The sequence below is a fragment of the Falco punctatus genome (assembly GCF_963210335.1).
Source record: "Falco punctatus genome assembly, chromosome: 6".
Classification (NCBI taxonomy): domain Eukaryota; kingdom Metazoa; phylum Chordata; class Aves; order Falconiformes; family Falconidae; genus Falco; species Falco punctatus.
Window position 1 is genome coordinate 48,098,519 of NC_137585.1, and position 22,839 is coordinate 48,121,357.

Consider the following 22,839-nt stretch of genomic DNA (forward strand, 5'->3'; position numbering starts at 1 on the left):
CTGTCAAACACTAAGAAATTAAAAAAAAAGGTGGAAAACCATATACTTTGTCTATTTCGTCTCCTATTACAAAAAGCAACCTTTGGCTTACAAATTCCTGGATTCAGAGGGGGGAGCCTGTTAGAGTAGTCATTTACCTTGCAGTGGAGAAACTACAGAGACCCCGTGAAGTGAGATAACTGAGAAACATAATTTTTCCACACTTTTGTAGCTTTTCATCATAATGAAATCAAATACAGCAGGGTATTGGTAGCTCAGTATAAGTTTACAGAGTGCACAGTATTTCTAGAAACAGGGCTGTGGTAACTTAGAATATATTCTAGATACAAGATGTAGTGTGACTGTGTTTGCATGACACTACCCCAGCAGTTCAGTGTTACCCCACTCACAGTTGCAAGGAGAGCTGCTTCTTGCGAATCAAGTGAGAAATGTCAGATGGGAAACAAACTGTATATTCCCTGCTGTGAGCAGCTATGGTTTTTAGCCACAAAAAAGAAGACATAGGCTCACAATGGAGAACTGAGTGCAGCTATGGCTAGTAGAAGATGAGAAGGAAGGAGAAAAGGAGTACTAACATACTTAACAGAGAAGATAGAACAAAATTAAGTACCTAACTTTTAGGTAGCTCCTGAGCATATGATTAATCACAGAGTAGTTCTCTGGTGTTTGTCTCTTTTCAGCAGTGTTCACAGATCAGTGGTGTTCTGAAATGTATTTTGCATCTACACATCACTAACATTTAAACAGCAAATGCATTTAATTATTTTAGTTCTACAACAATCTGTTAATCTATTGGTTTTAATCTTTGTTATATTTTGTGACAAGGAGATCATGTGTATTCCATTTTGATGTGTTTAAAAATCAGTTGTCACTGAAGGCTGCTATTTGAAATATATTTAAAATAAGAATAGCACTCATGTGCACTGAAAGATTAAATATATAATTAAATATATAGACAATTTTGCACCTAAAATTGCTCCAGGATCATTTTGCCCTGATAACTTTGACATATTAAAAAAGGCAGTTTTAGAGCAGCTTTTTAGACGAGGATTTGTAGAACTTTACTTTTTCAAGTAATTTTTTACAGGATGGATGTTATTGTTCAGCAGTTTAATGTAAAACCCTTTTGCCTAATTCAGGAGTAACCAAATCTTTAAAATCTATAGCCTAATCTAGCATGTAATATTAATTATGGTGGTTTGGGGAAAAGTAATCATTAAAGGTGGCAGACTTATTGAGCAGTCAGATGTAATCGTGTGCATTTTTATAGCAGTTCAAGCTTGTGGTTTTGTCTGTTAAAGTTCTGGCTTTACAATAAGGATTTAAAAAATCAAGTTCAGGGTGGGTTTTTGGTGTAGTTACCTTTAAGTGTCATCCTGTGCTGGAAACAAGGGCTCTAATAAAGTTAAATTCATACTGTGCTCTTGGGTGTTGCCAAAAGACTTGTTTTTAAAGAAGAAAGAAAAACGTGCTGTTGTGGTACTGTCAGGGACATCTTATATCCAGTAGAAGCTGTGACTTGCTGTTCATCTCAGTGCTGTGATTATAGAATCATAGAATTGTTTAGGTTGGAGAAGACCTTTAAGATCATAGAGTCCAACCCTTAACCCAGGACTTCTAAGTCCATTGCCAAACCATGTCCCTAAACACTGCATCTACATATCTCTGAAATACCTCCAGGGATGGTGACTCAACCACTTCCCTGGGCAGCCTGTGCCAATGCTTGACAACCCTTTCAGTGAAGAATTTTTTCCTAATATCCCATCTAAACCTCCCCTGGTGCAACTTGAGGCCGTTTCCTCTTGTCCTATTGCTTGTTACTTAGGAGAGGAAACCTACCCCCACCTGTGTACAACCTCCTTTCAGGCAGTTGTAGAGGGTGGTAAGTCTCCCCAGAGCTTCATTTTCTCCAGACCAAACAACCCCAGTTCCCTCAGCTGCTCCTCATGAGACCTGTGCTCCAGACCCTTCACCAGCTTCATTGCCCTTCTCTGGACATGCTCCAGCACCTCTTAGAGTGAGGGGCCCAAAACTGAGCACACTGTTTGAGGTGCGACCTCACCAGTGCTGAGTACGCGGGGTCAGTCACTTCCCTGGTCCTGCTGGCCACACTGTTTCTGCATGTGATTGAAACGGTACCCAGTTTAAACCCAGAAATTTCTTGCTAAAGCTACATAATGAGAATAGCTGGCTCATATTACCATCTTGCAGTTAGGTTATGTCTTAGCAGTGAGGTTTTTATAAGACTTTTCCAAAAATTCATTCTGCTTGCTACCATTGGTGTTGTTGACTTCCTTTATCTACTGAAGGAATACAAAGTCTTAAGACTACTTCAGATGATACGTTATAGAACATATATGCATGATTTTAGCTCTTCAAGGGTTATATTTACAAATTCATTACAAACATTACCTGGGCTTTTATGTTGGTGGAGGTTTGTTTTAACACTTTCTTTAGGTCCCAGTTAAAAATTTACTGTTTCATTAGTTGAAGTGAGAGACGTAATTAGAATGCAGGTAGCTAAATTTTCAGTGCAGTGGTGTGAAAGCGGTTTGCATGGCAGAGCTGCACTTCATGAGGGAGAAAATAACAGGTGTTCACTGGATCCTGTTGTCTGTTATTTGCACTAGAAGCAATATAAAATACATATAATTGTAAAATTGTATATTTTGTGCAATGCCTAATGTTCTAGTTAACAAAACAGTACGTAAAAGTGTAATTAAAAAAAAATTAGCAAGATGATTGACCTTTGCAATAGAACAATATAGCGTGGAAATGGGTATTGACATGCTGTGTATATTGTTTATAGCAAAGGGCATCAAGTTAAGAGTTGGAGAAGTTATTGCTGAGATCTTTTGTTGTCCTTAGACTAGGTGCATGTAATAGTCACATAGCCTCCTGGTCCTCTAACCTTCAACCTACAGTGATTCTGGCAAGAAATACTTGAGGCTCTGCCACCTCCCTTGTAAATAAATTCCAAGCCAGTTTTCTTGTGATAATATAATGCCATTTGCATGTAAGTATTTATGTTCCACTTGAAGAAGAGAAAAACCCCTGCCTTTCCACACTTGGCGTTTCTGACAAAAGTCTGAGGCATGAGAGCTCATTTAATTCATGAGCTCCAAGAAAGTTGTCAAAATTTTGCAAAGGTTGTTTTTCTTGCATTCCTTTTCACTGAGCTAAAACCCCCAGAATTTAAAGCTGAGAAGAGACAGTTTGGACTTTTCCTTTGATAATGCAGAGTAATCACAATCAAGTCTTTAACAAGGCCTTTAACTGAACCTACCCCTCTTTTTTTTTTTTTTTTTTTTTTTTTCTCCTTTCTGTTCCCAGACCGATTCGTGGGATTTACTACCTAGATTTTGCTGTGGCCAAGTTGCACAAGATTTATACAATTGTTTTTCTCAGATCACATTAACTCAATAAATCATGTTTGCCAATAATAGTGTGGAAATCCACTGGCTTTACCTTTGCAGTGGTACTTTGGACACTTTAAACACTACCAGAAATGGGAACACCTGTATGCTTTCAGAATACTTTTAACACCCTTTGGCAGATATATTTGGACAGATGCCTTATTTCATTACCTTTCCTAAAATGCAAACAGTGTTGAATAGCATTCTGTCTGAGCTTTTTTTTTCTATCAGCTTCCTGAGCAGCTGCTAGGCATTTTCTTCTTAATATGATCTAGGATTCTCTGCTGCTAGTAGATAGAAGCTGAATGCAAATTTCCCCTCCCCCCAGAAGCTCAAATGCAAATAAGTGGTCTGTAAGCATAATGAACAGTTGCCTTTTGTCACAAATAAATGCAGAAGTCAATAATGCAGTATAAAAGCTGTTTTTAAGGTAAAACGACAGATCTGACCAAAACCCTGGAATGCTTATTCAGCAACTTGTCAATTTCCTGTATTCTGTTTCATCTGAATGATAAAAATAATCTGTAATGACCTGTGGTACAAGTTAATTGTGAGAAATTTCATGTGCTTGCAAAAGAAATGAAAGCAGATCTGTTTGCAGTACCACACAGAATTTTGTAGTAATATTTTCAAAGCTGGAGTAAATAAAGAATAGCTAATTCAAGAGGTTTTAATTACCACCAGGGCAGTAGTTGTAATTTTTTTCTGGAGGGACAAAGATACACTATGTACCTAATTACAGAAAATGTGCCAGTCCTTCAGAGACTGCATGATAATTTTCATTGTTAAGTTTTAGCTTCTAATGTACAAGAAATGAAAAAAAAAATTAGGGAGTTTTGGATAGCTTCTAGGTTTCATAGATAGTGTAATGATCATATCAACCACAGTCAGATGTGGTGTATGGTGGCATGCTGCAGTTTTCTGTTTTGCTTTTTCCGTACACAGCTGTTCCATCAAGAATGCTCTGATTTTTTTCTAAAGCTGATCATTTTACTGTCTAGTGCGTGAAATGGTTTCAGAACTAATGTTGACATACATCATCAGAGTGGAATAAATTAAAACTAAAGTATGTAAATTTTTTTATATGACAGAGAAGTTATTAATGTTTCCATAGGAAGAGCATCAATGAATTAACTTTCTGTCTCCATACACAAAAAGATTATCTCTGAATTCTTTTGATTGCGTTCCTTTTCCTTCAGTGTCTTCTCCATCTCTCCCAGATTGGCCACTGACCAAATTCTTTGGAATCCTGCTCCACCTTGACCCTGTCTCATTACTGCCTGGTGATCAAACCTTCCTTTCTAGGACCAGCAACATTTCCCCTCCACCTCTTCATTTCCTCTCCGTAGAGAAAGCTTTAATCACCTGTAAATTGAGTTTAGTTTCTAGCCATTATGGTATGCAAAGTCTAGGTTACATTTTGGTGAGGAAGCTGGCGTCTTTAACTAGTTGGTTCCTCTTCACTTTGTTTTGCGGTGTGTCTGAGGGAGTCCCTCTTCACTTCAACTGAATGTGCGACCTTCTGAAAATCTGAATTGCTCTGCAACATGTCAGTGTGTTTTAAATGATGTCAGTTAACTCTAATTGATAGTGAGTTAACTTCATTTGTAATAAGGATAAAAACATCAGTCCCTTGTAAAATGTGAATTATTCCATCTTTTTGTAGTACGTCGTCCCTATGGCTTTTATTTTAGATGGATGGTTTCTCAGTTGTGGTGGATGTCTAGACTCTTTGGCAAGCGTATTTTATTTCTTTAGACCCATAAATACAGGATTGCTGTGGCTTGGAACTGGCCACTGGCTTTGCGTTTAGCTGGCAACACAGTCCCCATTACCTGTCTGGCTGGACTTGTCTTAGCCTGCCTTGAGATTTGTTCTGACTTATAAAAGCATTTATCTAATGACAAAGTAATAAATTCCATCTCCTTTATTTTAGCTCTTGCTTAGCTTTGTACAGCTGTGTGGTGTAACCTTCTTTGGTATTAGATGCTTTGTATTTAATAGGTAGTTACAACATGTAGTCACTATCTATCTATAACCCTAGACTAAAACGGGACGTAGAAGAGTAAAGGCATGTGACCATTACTGAGGCCTTGAAAATACTGGCATGGGTTGACACTAGAGGCCTCAGACCTGTGAACAGCTCACCAGTGTCCAGTTACAGGTCATCAGATAGTGTGACCTTGAGAGCAGAAAAAAAAAACAGTTTTAGCAGAAACAAAGAGAACAAAGAACAGATATGTGACATATATAAAACACGTCATAAATGATGAATGAAGATGTATTGCAGGCTTGCAGACCCGTGAAGAAATAGCAAAGTGTAGAACACATTAACAAACATAAAAGTCACTCCAAGAGGAGCCTAGACGGAGAAGAGGAAGAAACAGGCAACTTTCTACTCATCATGGCAAAGGGCTTGGGAGGCTGATAACTCATTCACCATACCTCGCCTTCCAAGGTTGAAACCATTGACCTTATGACCCCAGAGGGACAGTGGAAGGGTGAGCCATGGGTAGATAGTAGAAAGATTGTGTGTATGTACATCATTTTAACAGTATGTATATTGTTTAGAGTGCATCGGTATCATTGTAAATGGATTAATAATAACTCTTGATTAGACTGTTACAACTTCTATTAGACAACTTTCATTAGGACTGGCTTTTTACATACAGTGTGTTCCTTTTGCCCATCACAAGATCCTGAATGTAACAAATCAGTGGAAATTCAAGCAACCTATTCTCTAACTTGGGTATCACACCTCAGTAACAGTGTGCATCTTCTGATTTTAGGCTCTTAACTGCCCCCCCCTTGCATTTCCCTGCAAAAACTAGTGTTTGAGAGAACAATCAATGCTTAACTGTGGATTGCCTTCTTTGCATTGGTTATATGAAGTCCATATACTCCTAACTTTTAGCGTTTTTACCAGATTTATCAGATCTCCTGCTTCCCTTCTTGTCAATTCCCTTTTCATTTGTCAGCTGGATCCTCAGTGGTAAGATTTGTTGTTTCCATTCTAGTTTAGTTTTACTCTTTCCTATTGTACTGGACTGTTTTTAAGCAACTTTGCTATCTTTAATCTAACGGTCTTCATTATTCTGAAGAGTTGGGGGTGCATACCATTTATATTCCAAAGATTTATTCAAACTATAGGTAAAATGACTAAACCATGTTTTAGGTGTGTTCACTGAGAGATTTTCTTGATGCTTTTGGACACAAGAAGATAAGTTTTCATTTTCTGACAGCAAATGCTGTGAAATACAGAGCTCTTAATATCTTCCTCACTTTGCGTGAGGAAGTACTTCAAATCCTGACAGGCAGCTTATTTCTGAAGTTAAAACTATTTTGCCATTGGTGAGGAGTTTTTGACATTTATCTCCTTTTTGAGCTAAATAAAATTTTTCAAGGAAATTGTGGAATTTGTGCATAAAGGACAACTGGATTTGAGGTCTTCAGGTTTTGTTTAGAAAACACAATAACTTTGCTCAACACCAGGCGGTGTACAGTATCTGATTAACGCTGTTGTGGTTGATCTGGAGGAATGGCAAATGTTTTTTTAGGTTTCCAAGGAAACAGTGCAATAGGGCCATATGGGGGTATGAATATACATATGTACGTATAACAATTTCTTAAAATATGAAGGAAACAAGATTGGAGGTGGACTAGATATCCATATTTATATATGTGAGCTGTACCAAGCCTAGCTTTTCCCATCCAGCAATAAAGAACCTTTCACCTGCTCTAAAAGACTCATGAGTTTTGCCTGTATGACTTCCTACCAATCTCCTGTACCATCAGCTGGCCATAATGTAGTTGTCTCATCTGCACCAATGATAATTGTCACTGCTACCTAAAGGTTGTTAACTGGGTAGCCACAGAAGCATTCCCATTACCAAGACAAATAACATCCATGACATTAAATACAGTCCTTAAAATAAAAGACTTCACTGAATGCTTTTCCTTGTAAGACTTGTTTATGTACTCAGTTGGAGATGTGTAGGTGAGCTGTTTTTCATCAGAGAATGGAAGTCTGGTCAGTGTATCACATTCTCTGGAGTTGCCAAAAATAAAAAAAATGTAAGTGTAGGTAAGAGGAAAAAAAGATAAAATTGTCCTGCTAATTACATCTCTGATCTCTTTAGTGCAGTAGCCTGGATAGTACAGATTTCTCAAGCTCTGATTTAAGAACTATCAAACTTCAAGTAAATTTATTCAGTTAAATAGTAACATGATTGTAGGGGAAATTTCTTCCAAAACCCAAAGGACTGATGACCTTGTTGTTCAATCTGTGCATACATGTTATTTACACAAGTTTAATCTAAAGTTAGTTATGACTCTTCAGAGTTGTCTGTTTATCTCCAGTTGTTCAGTGTGTGTGAAGAGTTTACTCTTATCTTCTCCTTGATCTGCATGTTGACACGTGATATACTGTTGTAATGTTGAAGGTCAGGGAAAATTAATCTTTACAAGATGTATTAGCCTGACACTTTCCTCGGTGATTATATTTGAAATAACCAAAAGGCATGCCTGTTGTTTTTGTTAATCTCAGCTGTAATGAAGTATACTGTTTGCAGTTTGTTTGTATACTGCAGATATATTAGAAGAAGTTACTCTTTCTTGGTTCTAGAGGAATAAATTTTGGAAAGTTATTGTATGGCCACCATTGCATTTTGCATGTAATCAGTCTTGCTCTTTCCTATCTTTGCTAGAAGACATCTGGCGAATATTGAAAAAAAATTTTAATTTCAGTTCTTGTGAAATTACTGTACCTAAGAAAAAATTATTATGCAATATTGGTTTAATAGTTTGTTTCATCAGATTTTAAATTAATAAATTGTATAACTTTGTATCAGATTAAGTGATGCATTGTAATGGGACTTCCATTTTTCTCACATAGATGGGGACCATTGTGTTTATACCTTTTCTTGCATGCCAATGAAGGCAGCATTGTGTTGAAGTGAAAAAATGAAATGGTAGCAAATATACTGATTGACATTTCTCTAAATTGAAGTTTTTATAATTCTTTTTGCAGTTAAGGCCTCAGTCCATCTCCATTGAAATAACTTTGATCTAATGTGTCATTGTAGTTCAGTTACATATCAGTAGTGATTTGCTACTGCTTTTTCAAGGGTTGTTTGTTGCAAATTGCTTTCAAGTCTCTGTTGGTTTCTAGATGTTGGTAGCCTTCCCAAATACAGAAAAAAAATTGAGGTGAGCTGGCCTGGTATTACTGAACTTCCTTTGAATTTTCTGAGTTCTCAGGAATGCATATATACTTCTAAGTATATATAATTTTTAAGAAGTAGTGATCACCATAATCTGTTTGAATGTCTTATTTTTCCTTGTTTTTCTCTTCATTTTCAGGTCTGGCGGTTTCGCTTCAGTTGCTTCATGGAGACATAGAACAAATTAGGAGAGAGTATACATCCAGGTTTACCCATGGAGTATCCATAACAAGGAAACTAGGTTTTTCCAATATTATAATGCCTGGTAAGTTTAAAAGAAAAAACACTCAATAAGCAGTAAAAGAACTAGTGAGAACTAGTGAGAAATTACTTAGTTTTCAGCGGATTTCCAAACAAATACTGTATTGTAAAACTTCTTAAACTTTTCCAGAGACTTTTATATTAGTGTTTTTCAGATAGATAGAAGAAAACTGAGTCCCAGTGGCCCCATTGCATTATACATTGTATAGTTAGCTATATTAATGCCAAAAGGGCATAAAGCCATAGCAACCTTTTTTGAGAGTTGGAACCCCACTTTAGAGAAGTGAAGATGATTGAATGCAAGACTGATGAGCTCTGTGCAGAGAAAAAGATAACCAGCAAGAACTTTATGGTCTTAGGGGCTGGTAACTCTCTGAATAAGGATTCACAGAATTTCACTGACACTCTACAGCTTCTGGTTTCATGTGGTTTGTGTCTCAGACACTGGAAATGAAGACACTGGAACTGGATAATAATAGGGATGTAGAGACTTTATTTTAGTTATATGGTATGACAAAATATGCAAATACTTAAATAGATACTAAGGAAGGTAGAAAAATTGTGTCAATATGAACATGAAGAAAATGTAGGAAAAAAATAGCATTGATAGCTATAGTTCCATCCCTGAAATGAAATTAAGTTTAATAGGTTGCTGGAAATTATAAGGCAGATGTCTCTTTAAAGGAGAAGCATAGTTGCAAGCAGACTAGTTTGGCATGATTATGGTGTTGTGTTGTTGCTGAGAAATGTTGCAGGGAGGAGCTCACATCTTGATTTCCGCTGAGTCCACACACAATGCCTTGACTCTCTCAAATGTAAACCATCCTCATGACTTTGCATGTTTTTAACAGAGGCTACCTTCTTAAAGATCTGTCTTTGCATGCATGGGTACCTAAATCAAAAGTAAACTAAGGTTCTGAGGCAAGAATAAATAAGCTGCAATACTTCACTAATCAAGGAAGTGTTAAATAGGCGTTTAACACTCAGTAATGAGACTCAGCTTTAGCTATGGGCACGTATTTCTCTTGAACTTCTGCCTGAAACTTGATAACTGAAATTTCACTCTTATGTTCTTACTGCCAGTTAAACATCTGTCCTTCTGCATCCTTGATCAGTACTACTAATCACTTAAAACATACACAGAACACAAGTTAATAAAACAGTTTTAGCATTTTTATGAAAATACTCTGCTGATGTGATTGTAGTATTTAGAACAATAAAACACGAGTCATGTGCCATTTAATTTGAAAGCAGATTATGTATGTTTAATGGAAGCATTCAGTTGAAATCTTAGGGCTTATTAGCTAGAATTTCTCTGTTGTATTATCGTTGAATTTGTAATTTGAATCAAATGACTGTTATAGATAATATGGCTGATAACATGGAGGCAGTCTTTACTGAATACACTGTAACTCCCATTAAGAAACCCTTCTCCATTTATCTATATTTAGTGACCTTCTGCTCTGTTACTAAATTTTCGAAGTTCTATGCACAGCTCTTGTATCCCCTCACCTTCCAGTTGTGTAATAATGTGATGTACTAGACTGTGAAAAACATGTTACAGCAGACTCTGTAATCAGCTGCTGGAGGAGTTTCTCAGCTCAAAGAATTGTGTAGGGTCAGTTTGTCCTGTTTTTAGTTAACAAAATAATACATTGATTCTGTGCTGCTTTCTCAGTCCAAATATATGCATACCTCGGTTTAGAAAATGTACAAATTTTATTTTATGTTTACTGGCATAGAAGAGACTTCTCCTAAAGAGAAATAATTATGTTACTCTTGCAATGATGAGTTTCAAGGGCTAACCAGAGCAGTATGCCCTAGGCACTGAAATGCCCGCAGGAGCCTAGCCTTTGAAATGTTTTTTTCTTTTCAAGATCCTCTTTCATTTTGTTTCTTTTCTAGTGTCGTCTTTTCAGAGATAAATTAGAGAACTTCAACTTTTGGCACTGGAAATGGTCATTAATTAGATCTTATTTTATAATTTTGTTGAAAGAAAGTATGTTGCAGTGGCTAATTAGCACTTAGGTTAGGGTTCTGAACCAGACTCTTGAATTATTCAGTAAGAAATACTTCATGCTGCTAAACTACAGTATGTCTTTTATAAATGCCGTATTTTAAGTCTCTCTCGTATTCTGGTGTATTTAAACTCTCTCTGACCTTCATTTTTCATCCGACCAAACCTTTTCTCTTTGGAGGTTACTGTTAAAATAACTAGGTTCAGCATACATGCCAAACCAGAATTTTGTTGACAATAATAATGCACAGTTTATGGAGCAGTGCTTTTTATGTCTCTGGAGTCTGACAGGGTGAAGCCACAGAATGGTTTTTCCGGCACCCCGTGAAATTTTTTAATGAACTCTGAGTGTTTTAGGAAATGAAGTAGATGGCTAGGAAAAAGGCGTATATGATTCAAAAAGGTTGTGAAATGGGTAACTCACTTTATTGTAGCTGACAGGAGGAGGACAGGCATTGAAAGTGTAGTCTTGTGAGTTTAATCAACGTGTATTTTCTAGGTTTAACTGGAATTTAAGCGCACACTCTATGCAAACACTAGTAAACTTTCCAGCATCCCAGTGTAGCAGTCTGCAGATGCACAGGCCAGTATTCTCAGAAAGCTTTGTACAGCATCAGAGGGCAACTGTGCTTGCATCCTGAATTTCTGTGTTCACCATTTCCTAAAAGGACAGACAACCACATCACCACTTAGTATACAAAATTTTGCATTTAATATTTACAAACCTACTATACTTTGAGCAGTGCTTTAAGTTAGATTAATGTATATGATAGGTGATGGAATGTGAAAGGCCTTTTGTATTTTTCTGTACATGCTTTTACCAGCTTTTTTGCTGTTTTATGTAGTGCACTCTTATGGACTCTGTTTCCAAATTCGACTTACAGCATCTGTGTCAGTGCATAACTTCAGTGCTGCATATGCTCATGTGTTCTAGCACATATGCATGTACATATTCTTTTGCATCTTTGGAAGATACCCACTTCCATAAAGGAGCCTGATCATTAGTGTGTGTTGTCTGGGGGTTTTATAATTGGAATAAACCCTAGCACAGCTGTTTGTCTAAATGAGGACTTACTGGAGGAGCCATAGCTCCCTGCTAGGACTGCCAAGTTGTAAACAGACTCTAAACTATCATATGGTAAGCATCCATATAGTTGCATATCTTCCTTTCTTGTGCATTTCAGACAAGAACTGCATCTGCTTTACTTTATTTAAGCTATACTGTTCTTAATAGTGCTAAGTCTATTACTGGTAGTAGTTGTCTTGGCTACCTGGTACATTCAAAGCCAAAATCCATTCAGCATGAGACGCTAGAACATGAAGTAATCTCATGTCTTTCTGTAGAATCCTTTCTTCACTAAGCAAAGTTAGGTCCAACCCTTACTTCCTGGAACTTTATGCATTTTTGAATTTGTGTGGGTTGGGTTTTTTTTTTGTTTGTGTGGGTTTTTTTGGTTGGGTTGTGGTTTTTTTTTTAGAATTACAAACTTATGCAGCTTTTTCTATAGTACCAAAGATAATTTTTAATTAAAACAGCTATAGATACAATTTTGAAAGGTTCTGTATCATAGAGGACAGCAGCTTGCTCCAAATGTCTTAGTCCCTAAAATGTACTGCAATGCATAAACAATTGGCTTGTTTACCGACATCTCAACAGATTTTCATAGATGGATATCAATTAGCTATAGAAACCTTTTCTCAGCTTATGATATCAACTGGTGGCATTACTACTGCTGACATCTCTCTACCACTTTGAGGTAAGATCAGAGTTTGTATTTCTTCCTGTCCATCCAAATTATTAAACTCTTATGATATTAGAAAAGGTTTGAGAAGAGAATTGAGAAGGCAGTACAACAGTATTACATTGACCATTGTTTTCCTGATTCATAAGCTTAGAGGGTTTGTAATGCTGGTATCTATAGCTGAGCTAGTCAGTCTTGACTGCAAAATTCTTGGCTTGTAATACTTCACTCTGGATTTTTGGTCCTTTTCTAACCCTGTGATATATTTTTGCAAATAACATAGCTAAGGACTCTACATGAAGCTGCAGTATTAATTTCTGCGATGGAATTTTCATACTTTCAGATATTTGTCAAATAATAGAAGTTGCCTTTTGTTTCTCAGTGTTCTTTTTTAAACAACTTCTGCTCCTTCAGTAGATAGAATAAGCTGTGCAAGATGTTGCAGTGCTTGTAAGTTTCCAACATTAGGCTGTCATATGCTTAACTTAAGAAAAATGGTTTATTTTTTTACCATCATATCTGTATTGCTTTGCATTTGTAAACTTTTAACTTCATTAGTTTTCCTTTAGCTGTCCAGTTAAATCTCATCAGAATCCTGTCTTTGAAAGTTACTGAATACACTCATTACTCCTTCATCTGGATTATTAAAAGGTCTTTTATTGTCTTCATGTGCAAGTACACACTCCAATATTTCTTACTTTCTATTTTCAGAAGCTTTTAAAATGAAACTAGACTAGAATCTTTGTCGTTTTATACAAATGATCTCACAAAATGCTATCTTTGTGATAACATGCATTTTTCAATTATGTGATTTTGACTAGAAGCATATTCCCTCTTTCAAAGCTTAGAATAAGAGTCTGGAGAGCAAAAATTTAAAGAAAGCTATGGAATCTGTTCTCTTCATCATGGTCTCTGTATCTGTCAGTGAGTTTGGACTTAGTAAACAGCTGTTGTTTCTAGCAAAAGAAAGTCTGACACACTTAAGCATTTTTCTCCCACAAGCAGTGGTATAAATTTTTCCAATCTTATTCTATATGGAGTACAAACAGTCTAAATTTAACACCTGCCATTGTTTGCAGTTCTGATTTCCAAGAATCCAGAAACATGTATTTTTGATTACTAGAAGTAATATCGCCTGGATATATTAGTTACACAAAATAAGTTTAAGCAATATTGTGGAGTAAAGACACCCTCAATTTTGACCTTTGGCAAAACTGTAGTACTCTGTGGGGAATGCTCTCTGCTTTCCAAATCCTATTTTAATGTATTTTTAAAGCTTTGATTCTATCTGCTAAAGGAATTACCGTTTCTGCAGGTCACTGGAGAAAACAAAGGTACTAATACGTGACTACATTCTTGGTGAGATAAGTGCCAGGAACTTCTGTGTTGTTTTCCTTCTCCTTCCCATCTCTTCTGTCATGTTTTCTTGGTTCATTAGGAACTGAAGGAAAAATAGAAGAGAACATGGAAAGAGAAAACAAGCCAGAATTTAATTAGAAATCCCTTAATTTAAAGTCTCTGGAAGCAGAGAATGGGGAAGAGAATCTTCTGCATTCTTTGGTATTTGGAAGATTAAGTTGGCTTTCTTTGGAACATAGAATAAGTAGCAGTGATCCATGGGAAGTGTATACAAGGGTAGTTATGGTCTGGAAGTCTTTTTTTAGTAAACCAGGGAAGAAGCACTAGCAAACTGACAGTTGAATGCTTTAGCTGTGTAAAAATAAATGGTCTTTCAAAATTCTGTTGGAAAATTTTTTCTTTGTATTGTAGCTATACAAAATCAACAGGTCAAAGTTCGATGTTAAAAAAGCTTGTAAGTCTTTTATTCCCCACTTGTTCAAAGCAACTTGTTTTAAATATCCCTGTTAAAAGGAAGAGAAAAAAAGAAAGGCATAGAGCAATTTGGTCTTATGTGGTAGATCTACAATCCATTTGACATCTGAAAATATTAGTTTGAGAATCCCTCGTAAAGGGCATTTGATTTGTTTAATCACCTGTTTTCTGATGAGTTTTCTTAAGGCTTGTTGACTTCCTGTGATAAAGCTGAAAATGCAGATAATGTTCTGTTGAAAAAGGACAGTAGGGTAACTGAGGAATCTGTTTATTCATCTTTGTCTTTGATTTATATGCCAAAGCTTACTTAATGTAATAGTAAAAAGGCTGTAGTGTTACCAGTCACCAATGCTCCCAGAATTCTAATACATGCAGAGTTGTTTTCTTTGCCTTATGTAAACAAGGATATCAGTAATAACATAAAAACTAGCTAGCAGTATGTAAGTAATAGGAATGTTCTTATTCTGTCCATCCCCTGTCATGTACTTAAATGCAGACACACACCCTGCCCCAAATAAGTTTTTGTCAAGTATCACCCAGAGGGTGCCAATCTTAAACCTTTTTTTTTGTATGTATATCTTTAAGCACTGACTACAATGCTTTCTCACTCTTGAGATTTGTGAATATTACTCATAAACAGTTATTACTCTGAGTCTTGCAGAAGCTTCTTGCAAATAGTGAAGTTGTTTGCCACAACAATGAGGAAATCAAGGTGTTGCTATATGGTGAGAAAACACTGAACAGAGCTGACTGGGGATTGTCACAGTCTTTTAAATCTGACACATTTACTGGCAGCTTCAGGGATGACAATGAGATTTGCCCCATTTCCTAAAAGTCTGGAATACATTTGCTGATAAGTAGCCAGCCACTCTTTTGGTATGATCTACAATGCAAAACAAAAGAAGAAATTGTTTCAATAATGGCATTTTACTTCCTACAATGATAAAATTATTTGTGAAATGCAGTGTACCTTTATCTTTCTAAGCTGATCTCCTTAAGGGATGCGCTTCTCTCAGGTAACATTCTTCTGTACTATGATTTTCAGGAATGGTGCCAGAGTGCTTAACCTGAATTTTCTTAATTGATTTTTATTTTTTTAATTAAATACAACTCTGGATTGTGTAAGAAATCAGGAAGGAAAGGTGAGAGACTGGCATGGTTGAGTAAAGATGTGCTGGGCAAACTAAAGGGCAAGAAGGAAATGGATAGGCAGTGGAAGCAGGGACAGGTATCCTGGGAAGAGTATAGAGGTGTTGCCTGGCTGTATACGGATGGGGTCGGGAAGGCTGAGGCGCAGCTGGAGCTGAGCTTGGCAGAAAACACAAAGAATAATAAGGGCAGCTTCTGTAGATATGTCAGCCAAAAAAGAAAGGTCAAGGAAAGCATACCCCCCACTGAACACGACTAGCAAACAGGTAACAACAGACAAGGAGAAGGCTGAGGTACTCAGCAACTTTTTTGCCTCGGTGTTCACTGACAATCTTGGTTCCCACACCTCTCAAGTGGGTGGACCTCAAGGCAGGGAGTGGGAGAGCAAAGTCCCTCCCACTATAAGATAAGATCAGGTTTGAGACCACCAAGGGAACCTGAACATATGTAAGTTTATAGGAGCCAATGAGATGCATCCCAGAATCTTGAGGGAATTGGCTGATGTAGTTGCCAAGCCACTCTCCATGATATTTGAAAAGTCACAGCAGTCAGGGAAAGTCCCCAGCGACTGGAAAAAGGGAAACATGACACCACTTTTTTAAAAGGGTGGAAAGGAGGATCCTGGGAACTACCAACCTGTCAGCCTCACCTCTCGTGCCTGGGAAGATCATGGAACAGATTCTCCTAGGAGCCATGTTAAGGGACATGGAGGACAGGGAGGTGATTTGACACAGCCGGTGTGGTTTCACCAAGGTCAAATCTTGTCTGACCAGCCTAGTGGCGTTCTATCATGGAGTGATTACAGCAGTGGAGAAGGGAAGATCTACAGATGTCATCTGCCTGGACTTCTGCAAGGCCTGTGTTACATTCCCCCACAACATCCTTCTCTCTCTAAATTGGAGAGATATACAGATTTCATGTGTGGATTGTTCAGTGGATAAGGAATTTGTTGGATGGTTGCATTCAGAGAGTAGTGGTCAACAGCTGTCAACTGAATTCAACTGAATGTCAACAGCCAGAGAGAGATCATTAATGACTGGTGTTGCTCAGGGGTCTGTACTCGCACCAGTATTGTTTAATATCTTCATCAATGACATAGTGGGATGAAGTGCACCCTCAGCAGATTTGCAGATGACACCAAGCTGAGTGGTGCAGTTGACACACCTGAGGGACAGGATACCATTTAGAGGGACCTGGACAAGCCTGAGAAGTGGGCTCATGTGATCCTCATGAGGTTCAACAAGGCCAAGTGCAAGGCCCTGCACCTGGGTATGGGCAAGCCCCAGTATCAATACAGGCAGGGGGATGAAGGGATTGAGAGCAGTCCTGCAGAGAAGGACTTGAGGGTACTGGTGGGTGAGAAACTGGACATGAGCTGGCAAGGTACATTTGCAGCCTAGAAAGCCAATCATATCCTGGCTGCCTCAAAAGAAGTATGGCTAGCAGGTCAAGGGAATTGATTCTGGCCTTCTGCTCCACTCTGGTGAGACTCCACCTGGAGTACTGCATCCAGCTCTGGAGTCTTCAGTACAGGAAAGACGTAGACCTGTTGGAGTATGTCCATCGGAGGGCCTCAAAAATGATCAGAGGGATGGAACACCTCTCCCATGAGGAAAGGCTGAGTTGGGGTTGTTCAGCCTGGAGAAGAGGAAGCTCCAGGGTGAGCTTAGAGCAGCCTTCCAGTACCTAAAGAGGGCCCTCTAGAAAGCTGGAGAGGGCATGTAGTTCTAGGACAAGGGGGAATGGCTTTAATCTGAAACAGTAGATGTAGATTAGATATTAGTAAAGGATTTTTTCCTGTGAGGATGGTGAGGGACTGGAACAGGTTTCCTAGAGAAGCTGTGGATGCCCCATCCCTGGAAGTGTTCAAGGCCAGGTTGGATGGGGCTTTGAGCAACCTGGTCTAATGGAAGATGTCTCTGCCCATGGCAGGGGGGTTGGAGCTAGATGATCTTTAAGGTCCCTTCCAACCCAAACTGTTCGGTGTTCGTATGAAATTATCAAAGTTGAACTGTCAGAAAGTGTCACAGCACTCTCCAAATTAGCCGGCTGCAACAAGGTCTTTTACCATCTCATACCAACATACTCTTCATACTAGTCCCTCTGCTGCCTTCTCCTAGTCTCTCCTCTTCCAGGGTGTGTGTTCTCTCTCTTCTTCCTTTTCTCTCTTCCTTGGCCTCTCTCTCTTCACTGGCTGCCCAACCTCTTAGCAGAACCAGCCACAGCTGCACCTTGTCTACATGGGCCAACCCGCTGCCCCTGAAGCCAGCCCACAGCTGTATGTTATTAATATTAACTAACCCAGCTTCATTCCTCTACAATTCCCCCTTCTTTTTTTTCTTTTTAACAATTCATACCTCATGTTTTTATCAACCATCACAAACCTTCTACAAATAAACTTTTCATACAGTCCTATATAATTTTTCTACAAGAAAGTATTTGCAAGAGTTTAGTGTTACTGTGTTATTCCAGGACTTAGTCTCCCCCCCACCAGCCCCCGTCAAACATATATTTAATAAACACATATATTTTGATAGTTAAAGTATTTACAACTTTCAGCTTGTGACTACTGGAAATATGATCAGCTTGTAGTGTAATGTGTTGAAATTTAGTGATGGGCAGCACTGCATCACTCAGACATAGGGCCACCTACTTTTGAATTCAGCTCTTCTGCAGTTTGCTGTGTTTCTGTGAAGTGCTTGTTCTTGTTGTAACTTTAAGCTGTGCCAGTTCCAAGTCTACTGGGCTAAAAAGGGAGTGGAAGTTTTCCTGCCCTTATCTTTTGTCTTCTAGTTTTGCTTGTCGTTGTATCAGCATGGATAGTAACATCATAGAGCATCCTAGCTGCTAAAAGACATAGAATGGATTGGCTGAAAGGGTAGGAGGCAAGGTAGACTGAGGGCCCCTAGCCCTCCTCAGATCTCCTAAAATCACCTTCTACGTGTGTTTTTTAGATCCTCCCACTGACAGTAGCTACACAACTCTTGTTCCATTCTACAAAGTATTCTAAGGAGCTTTACTCTAAAACATTTTGCATCCTGGATAATACCATTTTGTCAGAGCCACATCCAGAGATTTTCAGTCCCTACAACTGAAATTAAGAGCTGTTCAAGTCATGTTTAGGGTATAAAACAAAGCAACTCATTAGCTTGTATTTTAGAAAGATGTAAATGAACAGGAACTTTGTCTAAACAAAATAATGTTTTCTGTTCCTTTTCAATTCATGTTTGGAAAGGACCTATAATTCTGAGCAAAGCTTTCAAAAAGGCAGTTCCTAACAAAAGCTCCTAGCGGGTTCTGTGTAATTATTTTTAAATTAGTGGCTGCTGTCAGAACAGTTTAGATTTGCACACTGAAAGCTGTAACTATCAGAGATGCTATCTTGTTCAAATACAATCATGCTGTGTTTTGTTACAGTAATAAAGAATCAAATTGGAGTTTATTTCCCTAGAAAGCTTTTCAAGGATAGATGGCAAACTAAACTCTTCTTTCTAATGAAGACAGCTACCTTTTGATCTTTGACAGCTATCTTCAGCTTGAAAACCTTATTCCACATTAATATGCTGCAAAAAATTCTACAGTTCTAAATGTGGATGGAATATGAGGAAAGTCTTGTTGTTATAATATCTGTGTTGCATTTGTAACTCACAGTTTCCTCAGTGTAACTTTAAAAACAGTTTACTTTGATGCTTAGATTAGGTACAAATATTTCTAGAAAAACAAAAGCTCAAACGGTACATTCATACAAATGTTCTTCTGATGCTTATCTTGATCTGACATTCTCCTTAGTAGTGATTACCTGTGGTGTTCCTGTCACCTGAGGTTCAGGGGGAGCATTCAAGCCCCTGTGAGCTGGGGGCAGCTTGCACATAGATGCCATGGCTGGGGGCACACCCTGTGAGCAGCAGCAAACCAGTGCTTGTATGCAGGACCTGAATAGTGATGATGCAACCTCCTACTTGGGAACGAAAGGGAGCCTGCAGAACCATCCCATAATGAAAATGCACTGTAGAGATAATGCATGCTCAGGGGTCCTATTGTCATCTCCAACCTGGAAATCACTCCTGGCTCTTTTCTCGTTACTGATTATTTAAAATTTGTGGTTTATAGTTGGGAGGTTCAAGAAGGCTGACCGACCTCCATTAGCTAAGTGTGTCCTCCGGCAGTTTGTCTCATGATTGTTTTTTGACTTTAATTGGCCTTTTTTTCTTGTTCCTTATAATTGCCTCTTTCATGTAATTGATGTTGATCAGGTCTCTGTCCTTTGCTCCTGTTCAGCCCTTGGACAATTCATTGGTAGTTGAAGTCATGAAGCTTCATCTGTTTCTTCTTAGGTCAGAAACCTTGAGCTGTAATCTGACTGGTTAGCACTTATATCTGGGGCATGAAGCGTTTTGAATTTTTCTTTTCTCAGTCTGTATATAGTACTTTCAAGATATTTTTGCCTGGTCAAAGCTGAAATCTATTGGCAGGACCCTATGAAAAGGCAGGTACTGCCAATGCTGTGCTGTACACGTTTTGATTTAGCAACCCAGATATTTCAATTCAGCACTTTCCACATACAATTCAATTCAAGTACCAGAGTAAACGTTCCCACAGAATGTGCACTGAACATTTGTGCTGCATGGGAAAGTTAAGGCTGTATAACCATCCACGTCACTGCAGCTTTGTATTTTGTGGTTAAATTTTATGGAGCTTCAGTTTCCATATAGTTCTAGCCCTTGCTTTGTAGTAGAAGCTCTTGTTGGAGTGCTTCAGTCTGCAACTCTTAATATTTAAAAATCTGGTTTTGATTAAGCCAAATAGGTGAAATAATAGGGTGCTAAGTAAGTTCCAAGGTGTTGGGGTTAATAGGTCACTTCTGTAATTGGCACAGAAGATACTGATACCATTTTTCAACACACTGCAATATTGTCTGAAGTAAGAACAAATAGCTCCCTTAAATACATGCTTTTGATCCTCACAGTTTTTGTTTTTTCATGAGAGAGCTTATTACTTACTTCCATCTCTCACAGGGACAAACACCAACTTTTTTTTGGTTTGTTTTGTTTGGCATCTTACATCCAATGTAAAACAGCCTTCTGCCTTACCTATGGTTTGTTGTAACCTCATTTTTTTTTTTTTATTTGGATAGTGGCTAGAAAGGAGTTTTACCAAGATAAGCTTTTAAGGTGTTGAAATGATTCAGAAACAATACAGAAATGCAACACATAGCTTCTTTAATTTGCTTTTCTCCAGCTTTTGTTGACTCAGCTCATAACCCACATGTCTAGAAGTGTCCACTTCTAAGGAGGCCTAGGTGATTTAGTTTCACAAAACACGTTTAATAATATGTGTGTGTGTGGTTCACCATTCCGTAGTCTTTTCTTACTCAGAAAACTGTATGTCATTCCTAGATAACACTGACTTAGGCGTTTGACCCTGTACTGTTAACAGCGTTACTAACGGGATGTTGATATTCACATGTTTGTTGTACAGTCCAGAAGCTCTGCTGAATTTAGAAAGCAGGAAGAAAAGTTACAACAGGAGCTGGTGGAAGGAAATGCTCCATAAGAACAGGGAAAAATGAACTGCCCTCTCTTTTGAAAGAAAAGTTTTCAAGTGACCTAGATATTTTCATCCCACACAACTTAATTATAGGTAGAGGCCGGTTTGTACCTAAAAGTTGAACAACATTTTTAGTATTGCTTTTGGTTACTTATTCCTGTACCAGACTTCATGCTGAAAATAACAATTGAAGGTTTACACTGAAACGAGATATAGAAAAGGGGACTTCACATTTCTCAACATGGAAATAAGCTGGAATAATTAACGTTGCTTTTTTTATCATGTTTCGAGTCTTAGCATGTCTGATTGGAATCCAATTATATAGCCATGTTTTCAACCAGTAATTAAAATTTGATGTCCTGTACTAATTAAGATGTGCCTCTTGTTTCTGTGTAAATTCCTTAGATTTGGTCAAGTATAAGACTGTGTAAAAATCTCAGTACACATATACCTAGGAGAGATTTGAGTCATGCAGATACTTTAGCTGAAGATACAATTTGTACTCAGCGAAGTCTACATCATAACTCAGGTGTTCAGCAAGACTTTGCCTTTCAGTAGTACTTATGGCTGTAATTGCCTCTCTTAGTGAAAAGAATCCACCAGAATTACGTCTGGTATAGTGATTAAGGCAAAGATCCCATGGAAAAATATCGCGTGTTCTTGTAATCAGGTGTGTAATAACAGTTGCCAGAAATTAAAAAGATCAGTTAAAAGAACATAGATAATTTCAACAACTTGCTGATGTTTGAATATTTTACAGAGCAAGTTGGAATTGTCTTTACTGAAAGAGGGGCTGCAAAAGAATGCCCTAATTTAGTTTTACACAGACAACCTTATTTTTATTTTTTTTTTGAGCGAATTTCTGTTAAGGAACATCAAAGCAATGTTATTTCTGTGCTGAGGAGGTTAAAGAGATTAAGATATCTCCAGAGCAATATATTAAGAGTGAAATAGATTTTTAAATTTGGATCAAAAACTTAGAAAAATATATTTTATTATTGTTTTATTTCATTTTTCCTTTCCAGAGTACAGTTTGCTTTCCAAATTAATTTTCTTTCATCACCATCAGCTATTTTCTGATAAGACTTTGTGCTTGGTTTTTACAACTCCATTGACTTTCTGATTTTATGAACTTTTACTTGTAATATGTTCATATAAATACTGTGCTAAAGATTTGTCAAGAGCATGACTTTAAGTTCTGAATGTTCTGGTGCACCTACCTGAACTGTGCAAGTTCAGTATAGTTGGGGTTTTTTTGCATTTTGGTTGCAAGTAGTGATTTTTGTAAAGTAAAAGTGAAATATATGTGTGTACAAATCCAGACAGAAGGCCGAATTTAAACTAAAAGTTTCTAAAATGTCAGGTAGGTCACATACAACAGCAGCTTCATTTTCTCAAAGTATCTACCTGCTGCAGACTGTACCCTTGACGTGTAGGCCATAGTTTACATTCTTTTTGATTAATTTTCCAGCCTCTTTCAGTTATCTCCCCTCTGCTTTTCTATTCATTTCCATATAAAACATTGTTATTTCTCCTATAGTATGAGCAGCTTGGTCTCCTCTTGGATTTAATTTGCCTTGCATGATAGTGGAGAAAATCTGGCATTTCTTTCAATAAGGTGACCCATGTTATTTGCTCTGAGACATTGAAAA

The 22,839-nt window shown here is 37.7% G+C and overlaps 1 protein-coding gene across 4 annotated transcripts in view; it reads left to right on the plus strand.

Moving 5' to 3' along the window:
* DOCK4 (dedicator of cytokinesis 4) overlaps positions 1-22,839 on the plus strand; it is a 254,109-nt gene that overhangs the window by 134,787 nt on the left and 96,483 nt on the right. For all 4 annotated transcript variants that reach the window (XM_080394179.1, XM_080394177.1, XM_080394180.1 and 1 more), the window contains exon 13: positions 8,778-8,903. In XM_080394179.1, coding sequence (XP_080250305.1) covers positions 8,778-8,903 — 126 coding nt within the window. The remainder of the gene's footprint in view (positions 1-8,777; positions 8,904-22,839) is intronic.